This window comes from Homalodisca vitripennis, chromosome 5, assembly GCF_021130785.1.
Source record: "Homalodisca vitripennis isolate AUS2020 chromosome 5, UT_GWSS_2.1, whole genome shotgun sequence".
Taxonomy (NCBI): domain Eukaryota; kingdom Metazoa; phylum Arthropoda; class Insecta; order Hemiptera; family Cicadellidae; genus Homalodisca; species Homalodisca vitripennis.
In genome coordinates this window covers 33,926,819-33,944,611 of record NC_060211.1, presented here as the reverse complement: position 1 = coordinate 33,944,611, position 17,793 = coordinate 33,926,819, and the positions used below count along the sequence as shown (strand labels likewise).

The window sequence follows — 17,793 nt, the reverse complement described above, 5'->3', positions numbered from 1 at the left end:
CTCGAGGGGCTGGAAAAATTTTCATTTTTATCTATCTATCCGCAGGATATCGTGAAAAAGAACTGACCTATGGATTTGAACTTTTGCATGAAGATTCTATTTAGGTAACATCGAGTTCGATGATGGTGCATATCACTCTATAAGAGTATTGGTGAAAATTTTGATATTTATCTTATGGGTAGCCACAATTGCAACGAGAAAATCAACGGGAAGAACAAATTTTTAATTAAGCTGAGTACAATCTTGAGTACTTTTAGTCTTTTATTTTGCATGTAGCTTCAGCAAAGCCTGTTGTACTTTGACTCAGTAAAATCATAAAACTAGTTGTTACAAGAATCAAGAAACATCAACAACCATGATTAACATACTACTTATTAGGTTTTGTTTTGTCTGACCAAAGCCCATTATGAAGTCCTGAGAATAGCATTATATGGTTTTGCCATGTCACATCTTATTGTTTACCAGTCAGTACGTTAGACACATTCAGTCCAGTTACTGTGTCAAAGTGGACAAAACAAAACCTAATAACTGTTATGTTAACATGGTTGTTGGGGTTTCTTGATTCTTGTAACAACTTGATTTATGATTTCGTGTCGTAAGTTCACAAAATAACTAGTGAGTTAAAGTTTTACGATAACTTAAAAAATTCAAACTTTAATTATCCACCAAATTTGATAAAGTAACATTAGAGACCTCTAGTTTGCGCCATTCTTCTTCTTTTGATAATACCTTTAAAGGGAAGTCACTTCTATGTTTGAAGTTTACTTTTGACAATGGAAGGTTTGTGAAGGAACATTTACCGGACATTTATCTTGGTTCACTTGCTAGGGGTCCTATTTAAAAAAAAATTACTTACCCCCAAAATATCCCATTTTTGGGGAGGGGTGTCAAACATTTTCGTACAGAAGAAACTCCTCAGTTTGTAATATAAACATCCCCCAAAGTAAATCATTCCTATCTATTCATAAGAAAGTTAATAAGGTGAGGGGTGGTACTTTTAAGACACTCGGTATATCAGAGCAACTGCTCTATACGTAAAAGAATGATAGAATTTGCCACCATCATATTTTACATAAATTTAATAGTACACTACGTTTTCAGTATTGAAATCTGACCTCTTTTTCAGGTGTCAACAATTAATACACAATTTAAACAAGCACAATTATTTAGCGATTCACTCGCCAACTTCTAAAAAACAAGAGAACAACAAGTTGTGCGTCGTAAGGTTTCAAGCTTACGTTTATAGGCGTGAGAAGAAGGGCAAACATAAGGATGCACAATACAGGTGTGTATGCACGGAATACACAAACCGTGCTAAACGCACCAGATAAGGAGAGAGACCGATTTGGCGTAGGGCTTGTTCTTTTGTCAATTTGCTGACTGGGGCGTTCATTGCTATACAGAGTGTTCACAAAAGAGTATCAAAAACTTCTTTGGCTTATAGTACTCATTATTTCAAACAAAAATATTTTATAGACTTAGATCGAGAAATGTGTTATTGAATCTCTACCTACTTTTATTATCTATATAGCTAATTAGTAAAGCTACAGATACCAATCTTTAATATATGCTATGAAAAATAAGAGAAAAACTAAAAAACATAATAGTTTGATTCGCTTGAATATTAACACAATGGCGCCTATTGAAGATATTTATAAGCAAATAACAAAAAAAACCAGTGTAGTTAGAAAATAATCACTTATATAATAACTATTTTGCAATCTTTATAACAATTTCAAGGGTACTTTTTCAACCAAATACGTCAATGCAAAGTGAGCACGACCACTTAAGTTGATGCCTCTCAACTGTGACGTGTTTGCTGAACCTGACTTGCGTAAGCATACCTTTAAAACGGTCTTGCTTTCTTATGCTTTGGCGGATTTCGTTGAAAAACGTACCGTTGGAGTTGTTAAAAAAATTTCAAAATAATTGGTACCTTGTAAAGCTTTTATACTAATACAGGTTATTTTTGTTATTTGACTATTTTAACTATTTAAAGCAAATCGCACAATTTTTCTTAGTTTTCCTCTTATTGGTAATAGCCTATCTGAAAAGTTTGGTATCTGTAACTTGAATAGTTTTAGAGATACATTTTTAATATAAAATGGAGGCTAGGCTAGCGACTCAACGACATTTTTTTACCTTTGTTTACAGGACATTTTTTGTTTGGAATCATTATTACTATCGGTCACAGATGTTGTGACACTCTTTAGTGAACTATACATCGATTCTATTATTGTAATGAATATGTTGTTATATTAATAACATCATGTTGTTCTGTTCTTGTAACAACAACGACGGCATATCCTGTTATCCTTTCAAATCATCCAATGTCAGTAATCAATTTTAAATTAACTAAAAGTAGTTTATAACTCTAAGCGATCGGTGATAAGTGTTGAGAGATAGGAGTTTATTTATTACTACCTGCTTTTGTACAATGACCCAACAGGATAACAGTATTTGACCTTGGCGGAGAACGGTGGGGGTGGTGCGGGCTATAGTTGAGTCAGAGGTACCGCTAGACCCTACGAGGAAGTGTACCGTTCAATAGACACTGTTCCATGATTGACAGATTGACTGATCATTATTTGAGCGCTGTATGCAATCGTCTTTCTCAGAAGGTTTTATCGATTAGTTGCTGCACGATCAATTGTGTCGTGGTGGGGCAATTCATTTCACTTTAACAACATTCTTTGTCTGTACACCTTATAATTATTTTGATACATCAACCCAACATTTGCTTAATCGAGTGTTTAAGGGACCGTCAATTAAACACCGTCCATGGTGGGCTCTCCATCGAATACTCGAGCATTATGCTTATCCAACTCGAGATCTAATCCAACTCATGCCTTATCCAACATTATCCAACAGATATCCAACCAATAAAGTACATTTTTGGGCTATCCAACGATAACTCGAAACTAAAAGAGAGCAATAGAGTTTAGGGTTTGGAAGTATTTCTTACGTTAAATTCATAGCCCCCTACAATGCCTCGCTGAAAACAGAAAGACAAAATATTTTCAATCATACAAAGTGAAACTACAGACATTTAAAGTAGGACATTTAGGCGATGTTTTAATGACCGATGAAGAAAAGTATATTTCGGTACTTTTTTCAGAGGTAGTTAAACGTGCTAACTCAAAAAAAATATTGAATAAGGTCTTTATTAATAACATGCACAGTCAAGTCATTATAATTCCAATTGATCAAAGGTTTAAAATTGATCAAAGTATCCGGAATGAGTAAGGACTAATGTGCTTCTAGACAAGTTGAGTTCAAATTTAAAAGTTCTTGAATTGGAATTGATGGAAGGTCAATATATAATTCTTTACGATTTTAAAGTACACCACAGATGTCTAAAATAATAAATTTCTAAAATAAAAAGTCCCCCTCTTCTTGATTAAAACAAATTTATAAAGAACAACAGAGGAAATTAATTATTATGTTAAAGTGATAAAATAAAATAAATTATACAATTCAATGAATACTATATAATTCAATGAAATTTCAAATTTGAAACTTTAGCTGTTGTTATTTGGGCTTGATTACAAAGCTGCCTAAATTTACTACTTCCTTGTCTGCAATTTTACGTGGAGTGTTTAATAAAAATTTCTATTGTTTCTGTATTAGGGAAATTATTTCAAAGGTGAAATCCAAGAACTCCTCGACAGACGAGATTTTTTTTTTTAAGGAGAAGCCGATCTCCTTTTTGCCTTATTCTGCCCGTCCTCATGGGCCACTGGCCTGTGCGAGGATCTTATCAAACAGAATAAGGTAGAGAGTCGATACAGTACAAGGTCGATGGTACTGATAAAAAGTGCAACGGTCACAGACAGGATTCGAACCTGCGCTATCTCTAACTCAGACTCAAAGTCCAGCGTCTTAGACCACTCGGCCATCGGCACTCCCAATTGGTCACTCCGGTGTGAGATGAACCGTCTATGTTGAAAATAGCTGAATATTAAAATCCAAATAATTTCATATTTCTATAACATTCACTGAGATTAAAGTTTAAAAATATATGTGAGGATGTTGCGGTTATCCGAATTTCTATAGAGACATGTATTTTATAATTTGTCTATAATGTATAAGGGAGTAGTACCTATCTTTGAAACAATTTAAGACATTGTTAATAATTTAACACTCAGTTTATTATTTAACTGCTCTGAATTTTAGAAGGGCTATGTTTATTGTAACGGTATTGAGATCTTTTAAACGGCAATTAATAAATATTTCCCTATGTATCAGTGAAGAAATTGTTACTTTGCCAAACAAAATAAGTTTGGTTGCGGCGGTACCAAGGGCTCCTCTAAAGGTATTTATTCAGCTCTTTTATTACAAATTTCGTTTTTCGTAATAAAAGAGCTGAAATAAATACGATTTTAATAATTAACTAAAAATCTGGGCCCACATCACCATGGTAACCTACATCCTTTTTCTCCATAACCTTGTTAGCATGGCTGTTTCTCCAAGCAAGTTTATAGTCGTTGTAACAGGTATCAATCAATTTACTTGTAATTTAAAGGTAGTAAATATTAATTCTGTATGTAAAGAGGGGAAATCTAATTAAGCGAGTTTACATTTTCATTGACAAGTAGAATATTTATTTATTTTAAGTTCAAATTCTGTTATAATTTTCACGTCATGTTTGAATATTTAAATACGTATAATTTTCTAACTTAATCGCTAATTATGGGCAATTTACTGTTTTCTCCGAACTTGTTAATGCAAAGTAAAGGTTGTAGAAACCGGTTCTATATAACTACTGTAATCAATTAATAGAACACGTTAGTGCATTCAGGAGCAAAAACCCCACTCCTGATTACTGGACATTCGTTAAAGTCTACATCGAATTAGTATTTAATTCAGCATCGATAACATAAACATTGACTCAGGAAACGATGCAGATTTAACTATTAAGGACTCGAATTTATTTTCGCCCATATTTAAAGCTTAAATACGTCAAGGCGCGCTTTGCGTCAAAGTAGTGCTCGATCTGTGTTCTCAAGGTCAGCTGATCACGGAATCGAATCCAGATGTCGTCATTGAAACACTTCGCTGAGTCGACCCTCACGACGTCGAACTGTCATAGTCCCGACCTTTGTTATCGAATCTATCTGTACGGCTGGATATCTTATTTCCGGTTTTATCCACACGATAGTTTGGAAATGTTGACAATGAGTGATATTTATATCTTACTCGATTGATGTGCAACAATATTATCTGATGACAAACCTTATAAAAACAAAGTAGGCCATGGAGTACATAAATGTCTTCGCAACCAGCAACATAAAGCTAGAGATCTACCTGGTCAATCATGAATGCGATTGATTGATCATATGTACAATCCCAACTGTCCATTCTCCTTGAAGAGAATAGATACTCGGGTTAAAACAAAGTGTTTAAGCTTATTGTAGCATGGGTGAAGACACTTATCCGTCTACCAGATTGTTTATTTTAATTACCCTCTCTGTGTTTGAACTTGCTTACATCCATTGTGGCATAAATATCAGGCTTTGGTAGGACCCACATTAATCTTTTCCCCACAAGAAACCTTTTTTAGTCGTAACATTACAGGATATGTCACATTTTAAAGATGTAGTTAATACAAACCGAAACACTTTTTTTTAGTTTTTCTATATAATATTTGGTAAATTCAGTAAAAGAAACTCTCAAAATTTTTAATTCGTAATTTAAATATGTAAAGAATTACAAGAAGCTATACGTATAAATAAGATTTCCAAATGAGACCCCTTCCATAACGCCGCGATCAAAAATATGAGTGTAAAAGTGCATGGTATTTTAATGTATTCTTATGAGAAAAGACTTTGACTTTACACTACAGTGGATACTTAAGCTCTACAATCATAATTTTGGTATTTCTACTTTTGCGCTAAAAGATATAAAACAATGCAAAGTTTAATTTTCCTATCTTAATCTACAGCTTGTACAGCTTGGGACGGTTGGCCACGATCATCACCTGTGTGTTCCTTAAATACATTCTGATCTTAATTTAGACATTTTCACGGTCAACTTGAGGATCCGTCTTACACGTCTGTGAAACTGTGTCGGAGTTGAAAAGGTGAGACAGCTCATCAGTGGACTCCTCCTACAATGACAGTTTGCTAATGAAGTGCGGTCCAATTAATATCGGTTGATTGACAATGACGTCGCGGATATAGCAGGGTGCCTTGTCACTGTTCTCTTCCGCCTTGTCATTGACAAGCTGATGATGCAACGTAGATACCTGTTTGTACAATGATGTCCACTTTTAGAGTTCCCCGAGCAATTATAATGATAACTATTATCTTAATTGGCAGGTAGTTCGCAAATTAATACTTTGCAACTGTCATTATCGATACAGTCAAGTGCAGTGCAAAGTAGGCGATATTCTGTGCCAATTTAGGCAGTTATTTTTAGAGAAAAGTATAATGCTTTCGTCACAAATTATAGACACCAAACGTTTTTTAAGAAACTACTAAAGTACCCTTATTAAATCCTAGAGCTACCTTTAAAATTCCAACACTAATTAAAGAAATGAAAAGATCTTCAGCTAAGTTAGCTTAAATCCATTTAAGCCCAGCCAGAATAGGAGGGTAGCGAAAGGGTTAATAATACCAAATGATAATTTTTTTTGTCTAAGTTTAGAAGACTTAAAAACAGGCACATAGTAGTCATTTCTTTGTTTAAAGTTTATATTGAGAGTGTAGACTTTGTACTAATTGTCTCCTAACTTGACGAAGAGGATGGATTTCAATCCTCGAAACGTGGTATTTTACATTTTCTAATTAAATCCTATTAGCCTTTCACATTATAGTCATATCAACATTATCTAACTATGTACGTACAGAGCCTGACACGTTCACGTTTAGTTGATTTTCAGTGTTTGACAAAAATTTGCCATTTGGTATTTTTAACACTTTTGTTAACCGTGGTTTTCAACCTCTAACAACATTAACACGGCCATATATTGACACCATTCTTATGGGAAACTCCTAAGATGTTCTTGATTTCATGAAAAACTAATGTACTTTTTATATAAAGGTAAATAAGTTACAAAATACTTTATATTCTGTATATTAAATACTAAAAAAGTTTATATCTCACAAAAAGTAAATAGTGTTTGGATACGTTTTAATAATATTTTTAAAACTAGTCACGTCCTCCCATAACATTTCAAACATACATAAGGGCGTAAAAATATTGAGGTTTAACATTTTATTTAAAAATAAAACTTAAGGTCGAAAAAAATTAACAGTTACCCAAACGAGTTTTATTTAATTAGAATATTTAGATGATAAAATGCAAAATATTTTAAGGTTTTATTAATGTAAAATCAATAAAAACATTTAAAAAGCTGTTTAAGCATTTTTATTTTATTTTTTAAATGACTCCATAGTCAAAAGTATATTCAATAAGAAGATTAATTTTATTTAATAGAATTATAATTATTTTATTTATTATTAAGGGAAGAATAATTTCGCAATGGGCTGAAATCAACAAAGACTAGTGCAGCGTGCTCTTAATAATTTCCTTAAAATGGAGACTAGGCCCTTCGCGGTCCAGATGCATCATGTACATACAAATACTTTTTTCTCGTGACTCTTTCGCCTGGTAATTTTCTTTCCATTTGTGTGCAATTAGACTTAATAGATGAGAAGATTGGAGGTGGAAAGTTCGTAAGCGCTGGAAAGGTGGAAACGTTTGTTCAGTACACTCACCTGTAGCGATGATAAGGTCAAGGTCACGCATGATAGTACTCCAGACCGCTGTAATAGGATGTCTCACCTACACGACATTTACGACCGGGATAATAGTCTATTTAGCGGAAGCTCAGTTCAGTACTCTACCGTAAACTTCCACGGTGTTACGATGGAAGATTTATTGCGTCGGAAAACACGTTTTGTTGGCGAGAGTACGACAACTTACTAAGTTATCAAATACTATGGATACACATGATGTTTTGTTGTATTTACAGTGTATTTTCTTTCTATTCTGCGCGTTTTAGGATTTAAATGAAATTAATTACTTGATCGTTAATTAGTCACAATTAAAAACATTCCAAATTACTATCGGCGTGTTGTTTTGCACGTGTTACTTTTTAATAAACACACGCATTTTTGTTCGAGACCATTAACGAGTTTCCTTTAGGACTAAATCATTAAAAATGTGGAATTTGGAGATTAATAAAGTGTTTAAAATCTGTTGTAATCCTAGAGTTGAATAGTGAAATAGTTAATTATAATTTTACAAAATCACAAATTTAACACATAGACAATAAGATCTTATTAAATTTAATAAAATGTTCTAAAGACCCTCGCATACGTAATTTTATTACTCCACGAGGAATTTACATGACTATTAGAAGTACGCAATTTGGGCATTTTCAATCCAAATATAACGGATGAAGATCAAAAGTGAATGTTTTATATTTTTAATATATGACTCGTTTTTTGTGATTTAATACTTAACGAAGTGGCATTTTTTTGTAATTTAATTTAATAAAATGACGTTATTTTGTAATAAATACGTTTTTAAAGAAATTATTACAAAAAATAAATAAAAACCATGTCGTTCTCTTCTGACATTCCGTATATAATTGTAAAGATTTCTTATCATTATCATCAACCATTCTTCGTGCCTGACAATGTCATAAGTAACCATAAACTCATACAACTCCAATTAGAATTATAAAATAGTGTTCACTTTTTCTTGTGTTAAGAAAATGTATCTTAAATGACTGTGGCGAAGTGCGAGTATTCTTTGTTAATACAACAGACACCACATGACAATCCAAATTCTTTACTATCTATCTAAATTTGACAAACCTCGGCTTTTACTCAGATATTTATGCACAAGTAAAGAAATTCCTTGTGATTAATTTTATCCTCCTCATATAAGGAGGAACAGATTAAATTCGTTCCCCATATGGTAAAACTATTAACACTTAAATTTAACACGTTTTTTACACAATTTAATTGCAGCTATGGTGGGAAGAGTTAAATGTGAATGTTGAGTGTAGCTCTAATTCACCTTCCTCTTGGTGCACCATCTAGAATATGACGCTGTAACAGAATTGACTCTAAGAGGAAGGTGAACTGGAGCTCAATGAACCATACACATTAAGTCAACCCTTCCCACAATTACGTTATGTGTGGAAAACTCGGTTAATCCACCGTGCTTAGATATCTAGTGTTGACAATGAGGATACCAATTCCTCTAGATTACACTATATTTTGGTAGTCTTTGTGTTTCGGAAATGATGTAGAGAGTTCATTTTGAGCCACTTCATCGCCGACTTTTTACGGATCTCTTTGGCGAACATGACTCCAGTTCCAGGAGTCAAGTCAGATTCCAGACGATGGACTAAGAGAAAGGTGAACTGGAGCTAAACTCAACATTTACTATTTATTTGGTTAGCATATATTCACACTCCCCTGTCGCTCCAAAAATAGAACAAAATACCATGGTTACCAACCACAGATACGTTTTTTAAACAAAAATTAAGTTAGTAACATTGTTTATTGGGGACATCTGAAACCAACATCAACTATATTTAAACCTTCAGTGGTTTTTGAAAGTTCGTTAAATTTATCTTTTGGTGTAATGAATTCACGTTTTAGGAGGATACTCAAAGTTTATGTGTACAAATTTTGTTCTTGTCAATGTTCCAGGGATGCATAATATTGATACAAGTGGTAGCATTAATGTGTGATATTTAATATTTCTGTAGCTGGACATTCAACGTGATAAAGTCTTATTTCCATATTTTGACCGACATTGTTGATTTAACTTGTGTGAATTAAACTAATTAGGAGGGCTAATTAACGTGTGAGGAGATTCCTGTAAATGTTATACTAATTATTGCATCTCAATCCGGTGACTAGTGACTACATGTTGACATACGTCACTCCTGTGTTGACCTTGAGAACGACACGTGCTACACTACTTGGAACTGTCATTCACTATCTTGGCGTAGGAAGGCTATCTTCGCTTGTATACTATTCATGAGTTTGTTTTACCAGATGAATGATTTAAACATGAAGCTCTTGATAAAATTAATCTAATTTATGCTGTGACAATTTCATGTTACCACTTATTATATGGATTCACTATAGACTATTTACTGTAGTATTTTGGAAGGGATATAACCGAAAGTAATGTATAGACGTAGACAATGTTTACGGATTATATTTGATTAAGTGGAGATATTCTTATGGACAGTCTACATTAACATTCGAGTGAAGCATATTTTCTCTAATTTTAAAATATTTAGAACATATTGTACCGGATTCAGAAACCTCTGAAATACTTAATCTTTTCATTTAAAATACACTTTATGGAAATAAAATCTTCTTTGGAGAATTCATGTGCACATTTTATTTAAAACTATGCGACATACAAGGATATTCTAGAGAAACGACAGTTCGTTCCATAAATGTTATTAAAACATAGAAATAGTGGAATTTGTAATTAGTGGTAAAATTAAAATTATTGTAGCACATTATATCACGAAAAAAATTTAAGAGGTATTGTGATGAGAAAAATTAAAAAAATGTTCCTGATAAACAGTTTTGAATTTTCTCTGCATCAAATAATGAGAGAAACATCAAGATATTCACGCATAACCGTTGTCGTAATCCTCTAATAGAAAAATTTCTAATCTTAAAAATAACAGTTTATAATACCCTGAACTAATTAAAAAGTTACCGAAAAAGTCGCAAAGTCACCGAAGGTTTGCAAACTCTTCGTTATAATAAAACAAAATCTTAGATGCATAATAGAACAGCTGATCATATTTGAGTGAATTAAAAAGGTCCAAAGTCATCGAAGTTTGCCGGCGCCTCGTTAATCAAAACCTTTGATATAATAGAACAGCTGATCATACTTGAGTGAATTAAAAAGCTGCAAAGTCATCGAAGGTTTGTCAACTCTTCGTTACAATAAAACAAAATCTGTGATGTATAATTAGAACAGCTGATCATACTTGAGTGAAATAAAAAAGTTCCAAAGACATCGGTTTGCCGGCGCCTCGTTATAATAAATCAAAACCTTTGATATTATAATAGAACAGCTGATCATACTTGAGTGAATTAAAAAGGTGCAAAGTCATCGAAGGTTTGTCAACTCTTCGTTATAATAAAATAAAAAACTATGATGTATAATTAGAACACCTGATCATTATTGAGTGAATTAAAAAGGTCCTAAAGTCATTTAAGGTTTGCAAACTCTTCATTATATTAAAATAAAAGCTTTGATGTCTAATAGAACAGCTGATGATCATACTTGAGTCAATCTAAAATGTCCCAACATCACCGAAGGTTTGCCAACTCTTCGTTATAATAAAACAAAACCTTTGATGTATAATAGAACAGCTGATCATACTTGAGTCAATTTAAAATGTTCCAAAGTCACCGAAGGTTTTGCCAACTCTTCGTTATAATAAATCAAAACCTTTGATGTATAATAGAACAGCTGATCATACTTGAGTGAAATAAAAAGTTCCCAAGGTCACCGAAGGTTTGCCGACCCATCTTATGTATAATGGAACAGCTGACCTAATCTCTAATGAATTAAAAAGATTCCATCGCCGCCGAAGTATCCCGACCCATCCTCCACAGAAGTGGGCTTGAAGTAAGCGGCCTTCACCGAGTTGTGGGAATGCGGTAGTTTAACTGTCAAGGCCAGTCTAAGGCGAGGTTTACCGTCAATGGCGCACGTATATTCCGAGAAATAAACCCCTTGGAAAATAATTATATACTTTTAATTGAATCTCATGACAAGCTTGCAGTTTATTACGGTATGCATCGGCAAACCCGTGCTTACGAGTTATATTACAGATTATCTGACGTTTATGACATTCTAAGAAAAATGCAAATTATAGTTAATACTTTTATAATATTTTTATTTCAATATCTTTCTGCTGTACATACTGAATCATCAAAGATATGAATTGTAGATTTTATACGCCAATGGGATTTAGGTATGATGCACTAAACGTTTTAGGGAGAAAGGATCTAAACCTATTTGCAAATTTCATTGACCTCCCAAAGAATCGAACCTGTGACCTCTTGTTTAGAGAGCCAAAGCCTTACTCCTACGCTACAGCGAAAGTATTTGAAAATAATACTTAACATTTTCGTCCTCCGAAGTGAAGAATAGCATTTATTCTAGTCTTTCATAATTTTTGTGGACATATATAGCGATATTTTATGAATAAAATAAAATCTGTATAAAATCTACTATTTATAAAATTTCTGACTGAAGAGTTAAATTGAGATATACGCATACCTAACTACGTAGTTTACGTAGAAGACTTCGCGCCTTCCCATCCGACGTCTAAAACACGCCACGCTCCCACACATACTCGGCTCGATTTCTTGCTTAGTAATTGTCGTGGATATAAATCTAAAAAGCGTGTGATAGTGTTTATCCACGGTTTTGACAGCCATTCTGACACGATGTCTCTGAGATGCTCGGATGTACATCGGAGCGAGCTCCTCGTCACGTTTTCCCTCGGTCCGGAAAGGTAACTTCTAGTTAAGCATTGGGCTGATTTGCTTTTCATTTCAAAATTTTTATACAAATCATCTTACCGTACAATTCCTCTATCTGGCATAATAGTGGAAAATTAAAAAAAAAACTGCTTAAGTGGCGGCCATCTTTGTTTTAGCACCATAAGAACAATGTTAAACCTCAAGTACTATTACTCCTTTATTTTTGATCGTAGCGATAAGGGAGATGACTCATTTTAAAGATATATTCGACTTCCATCCAGAGTCTTTTTATTATATTTTTATAGTTTGATAGTCACTCTGATGTAAAATATCAAATGTTTTTGTACTTTTTGGATTAAGTACAAAATAGTACTAAATGTAAATACTCTTCCAAATGATTTATTTTTTGGATGAAGTTTTTCGAAACCAAAGGTTTCGTCATCAGGTGCCTTCAAAAATAGTCATATTTGTATTTAGTAGTATTTGTATTATTAATAATTTATAGTTAATAGAACTAATATTATTTAGTAATATTTACAAATTTTCCAATTGCTCCAAGAGTATTTAATAAGTATAAAATGTATAAATTAAAAATGACTTTTTGCTTACGTATAGGCTATGTTCGTACAGATGTTTGTGTTTATAAGGAGGATCCATTAGGTTTACCTTTAGTTTTAACTCAAGGTAAACTGAAGACAGCCGACTTAAGTTATATATTAAAAAGTGTCAGATCTTTATCTATCCTCCAGAATATGTTTAATCCATTTTTGTACAATTACAAAATGTAAGAGATTTTCGTCTGTAAGTTTCAGACACTCAAGCTAAAATAGTTAATATGCAGATCATATAAAAATACGTTCAACATGTCAAAAAGTACCATTATCTTATTTTTCACTAGTATTTAAAATTAACAAATAAAACAACCCCAAACCAAAACCAATGTAACATTCACTTTTCCAAATAAATCACAAAATAAATTTAATGTATTTCAGCGTTATTTCTCCGAAACATACAAACCTATACATGTTTCCACGCAAAGGTGTGGGCAGTTTGTTGACCATTTTAAGTAGTCTTTAATTCTCTTGATATTTCGGTAATAATGAATTAAACATGTGGTTGGTACCATTTGTGGTGGTCGGCGATCGACACAACTGTAATTGGTATAACTTATACGTTCGTATATTCATGGTTATAGGGTTTTTATATATTTTCCTAAATATGGCTTAAAAATTCGTTCGTATTAAGAACTTACATGTTTTATTTATTAGCTCTTGGTTTTCAACAATCCTTCTATGGAGCTATTTGTTTTTGTAATCTCAATATGTTGTGCATTTCTATTCCTCTTTTCTTGTGATACTTTTTCAACTAAAAAGTAATCTTCTCTTAAAGCTATAGATACCAAACTCGGTTAGTATGTCAACAAAACAAAAGCAAAAAATGAAACAATATGGGATTCATTTTTACGGTTACGCAAAACACAACCTGTTTTTGTTTCTTTGGTTTTTGTTATGGTAGTTTAATTTTTCCAAAATTATAAAGTTTAATGGATTCCAAGTTGTAACGGTAATGTTTATTTTTAAATTTTCAATTTTTGTTTGTTTATCAACGTTAACTAAATCGATGTTCAGAAGGCTGTAAAATAGTATTTTTAAATATTACAAACTGTCTGAATTACAAATTAAAATGCTATGGATTTCACTAGTGAGCTTTCATTGTTTTTACAAGGTTTCATTCTTAATAATTTTATTTTGGAATTATTAAATTTATATAAACTCTTTGTGTTACCTAATGCTCCCTTAACTAAACCGTTGTATAAGATATCCTGTATAGTACAACATTTAATTCTGTATTTATAAGTACTTAGCCATCCTGGAACTTTTTAATTATTTGACATGTGGAAGTATAGGTTTTACACAATTATAGTTTAATATGTAAAACGTATAGATAAAACATGTTTTATTTTGTAAGGTAACAGGTTATCATGCACTTCGTAACTCCAATTGAAACATCTCCAGACCGATTGTTGTAGAAAACACTAAGATATATTTCAAGGTTAGCAAATTTCTACGTCTTTTTAATATTTTCTTCGTTTTATGTGAAAGTCACGAAACTACTATCTGTTGTATGATAGCACCGAACTACTGTTCAAGGTCGTGCTAGATACATCTATTTAGCTATAACTTTAGAACTCATTTGGTGGTTATGGGTGAATATTTTTATATTTTAGTACCAGAGTGCTTGTTTACATGTTCATGAAGCCTATTAGTACTACATATATTGAATTGGATTCAAATTTTTTACCTATCCTTCAAAATTATACTATTATATCACAACCAAAAACACGAGATCTGGACTACAAACGTGGTGTAAATCAATGGAACATATTATGGTTCTAACTTAATGTTGGGTGATTATTATTTTTCAACCATCTAGTTCGAGGATACATAGCTGTAATTCTGGTTACCAACGTTCCCCAGGAGAGGCAAAAACTGAGTTTAAAAATACTTATATCCTTAGCAACCATATGGGTACTCATTTGTGATGCATGCTGCTTATAGCCTTCTGTTCTTTCTTTTTTCGTGACCGAACCGGGTTGAATTCCGTTCTGGGCAGGACCTAAATCCGACGCCTTTGACCGTGCGGCCCCTAGATTTGCTTGTTCCGTACCTCCGAACAGTTCAGCACTGGGCTGGTAGATATTGAAACCACTAGAACACGTGTTCATAAAAGCTAGGTCTTCCTAGCTCTGCAGTTACGTTCAATATATGATCTTGAAAAGAACAGATTTTCATTCACTCCTTAGAAGATAAATGGAGATGAATGAACAGAATCTTTTTTTTTATCTAATAAACAAGGAGTACGCCACACCACGTGTCGCATGCTAGGTTTCTCTGAGGTTGCATACGAACTTTCAAATTTATAGCTCACATCTGCACACAGATAGACAAACATACTTACAGAAAAGAAATTTTGACAACTCCGCAGAAGACAAAAGAGAAATTTTTACACCCTACCGAGTGATAGGATTCAATGGCGCTCAGTCAAATACCATGGTTGGACATGCACTATAATCAGTCTTGTCTTTAGATAACATATGACACATTCACATTTGTGTACATTAAATTAGATTTCACAACAGTGTTTAAATAATAAAAGTTCCTGTGAGCTAAAGAGGAGACTACAACACAAGAGTGTACTGGAGTCAAATTACACTCTATTTAATATAAAATAATAAACCATTTAACCCTTTTTATGTGCTTTTTATTGTACAATGTACATTTTGAATTCAAGAAATTCATCTTCTTACCTTAACCTACAAGTACCAGAAGATGAATTCATTGAATTCGAAACGTACATTGTACAACAAAAAATAGGTAAAATGTGTTTATTATTATATATTATATAAAACACTTTTCGAGGCTACTATATTGTACAATAAAAAATAGTAAAATGTGTTTATTAATATATATATATATATATATATATATATATATATATATATATATATATATATATATATAATAAAACACTTTTCGAGGCTACATTTCTATTAAACACTCTATTAGTTTTTAATTTTTGAATAAAAAATGTCATATGTGAAAGTCTTTTTTATTTCATATATTTATTCTTCACTATTCGCTATTCCTTCTATTCTTCACTATTTCTTGTTGCCACCATAGTTACCATTATCAACGTAAAATATTCGCTAAAGCTGAGCCAAATCCAATGGATTTACATGCAGCATCATCAAATTCAGTGTTGCCTGTATAGAAATTAAGATCCATGCAAACTTTCAAGGCCATGGGTCATTTCGTTTTTGAAATATCGTGCGAACAGACAGACAGAGAGACAAACAGAAACTAATTTTTTTACAGCTCCTCGAGTGATAGGCTTCGCTGACGCTCAGCCAATGAAAACTTTAAGAACCTTTCTTTATCCACGAATATTTTTATTTTCTCTCATGCTTTGCTTATTTATAAATTTTGCAATTTTTCCATTGTTGCTCTTGTTAACAAGTACATTTTCTTCCAGACGCGACAGCATGGACAACCTCGGCATGGTGCTGGACAAGAAGTCCTCCGTTATCAACCTTCAACACGAGCCTTTCAACACCTCATCGACGTGAGTACAATGTTTTATCAGTGCTATACGTGCCTAAGTGTTTGGTACTCAGCTAACAACAGAAGAAGGTGCGGGAAAGTTGTAGAAACCTTCATACATTGTATGTGTAATATTGGAGACAGTTATTATTATGTCAAGTAACGTTCGAATTATAATAATGTAAAAGATGTATTCTAATGTAGTATAGTACCCCTTAATAACAAATAATTGAACTACTACTGAGATTACGAACGTACGAGTTCGTATAATACTCGTATAATACTTACTGAGTAAGTAAGTATGAGGGAAACTTTTTGTCCATAAAATTAGATAAAGTATTTCTAATTATTCGCTTTTCCACAGGTAACTTTCAACAAACTGTAAATATTTAACAACACAATAGCAAGTGAATCAAAATAATTTACTCTCTAATTCAAATGGCTTCATACTTCTCGGTTCTTGATTTGATTGCCTAAATTAAAAAAAAATACGATAACGCGGTTCATTATCACTCGATGAATGAAAAGTGAAAAAATAAATTCACTATTATGACAATATCCAATCCAAAAAAATCTTGCTGTTAAAATTGTAACGAACATGTATACAGTATTGTTGTGCCAATGTGAGTAAAATCATAACTAACACAGATAAACTTTAATCTTAAACTTATCAACATAATAAACAAATCAAGTTTTTGATATTGCACACGTTGACTACTCTATTTACAATATTTCGAGTTCATGTTTCTGTTCGGTGTAGAATCTTGAATACATGTATACCATAGGACATGTTTGTGTATCTGTTCACTATAATTACTCTAAAATAGCTTCATGTACGCAATACATTTATCTATCGGTGATGTAGTTTCAATTCCTGTCTACTAAATTGTATCAGAGTAAATATACCATAACTTCGCAAAGTTGGAAATGAGAAAATACATAAATTAGCTTTCATACCGTGGAATGAAATGACCATTCTCTGAACTGTTTGATATTTTTGCAACTTTCGCCTTCTCTTATTAGCCATTTTTACTTATAAAATTGAAGAGAATTATTTCTTTGATGGCTGTGTTGTAGTCATACCGTTTTCCAAGTAACAGCTTTGTGTCTAGTATGGATACTCCTACTAAACTTCATCATATAAGGTCACCTAGGTGGCGTCTGGAGGGAGAAGATATTCAAGATGAGTGAAGGGG

General features: G+C 32.7%; 1 protein-coding gene across 1 annotated transcript in view; it reads left to right on the top strand.

Moving 5' to 3' along the window:
• The first annotated feature begins 12,474 nt into the window (after positions 1 to 12,474).
• Positions 12,475 to 17,793, top strand: part of LOC124361964 (proton-coupled amino acid transporter-like protein pathetic) — a 69,415-nt gene continuing 64,096 nt past the window's right edge. Inside the window, exons 1-2 of the mRNA XM_046816069.1 lie at positions 12,475 to 12,529; positions 16,530 to 16,619. Coding sequence (XP_046672025.1) covers positions 16,540 to 16,619 — 80 coding nt within the window. The 5' untranslated portion in view covers positions 12,475 to 12,529; positions 16,530 to 16,539. The remainder of the gene's footprint in view (positions 12,530 to 16,529; positions 16,620 to 17,793) is intronic.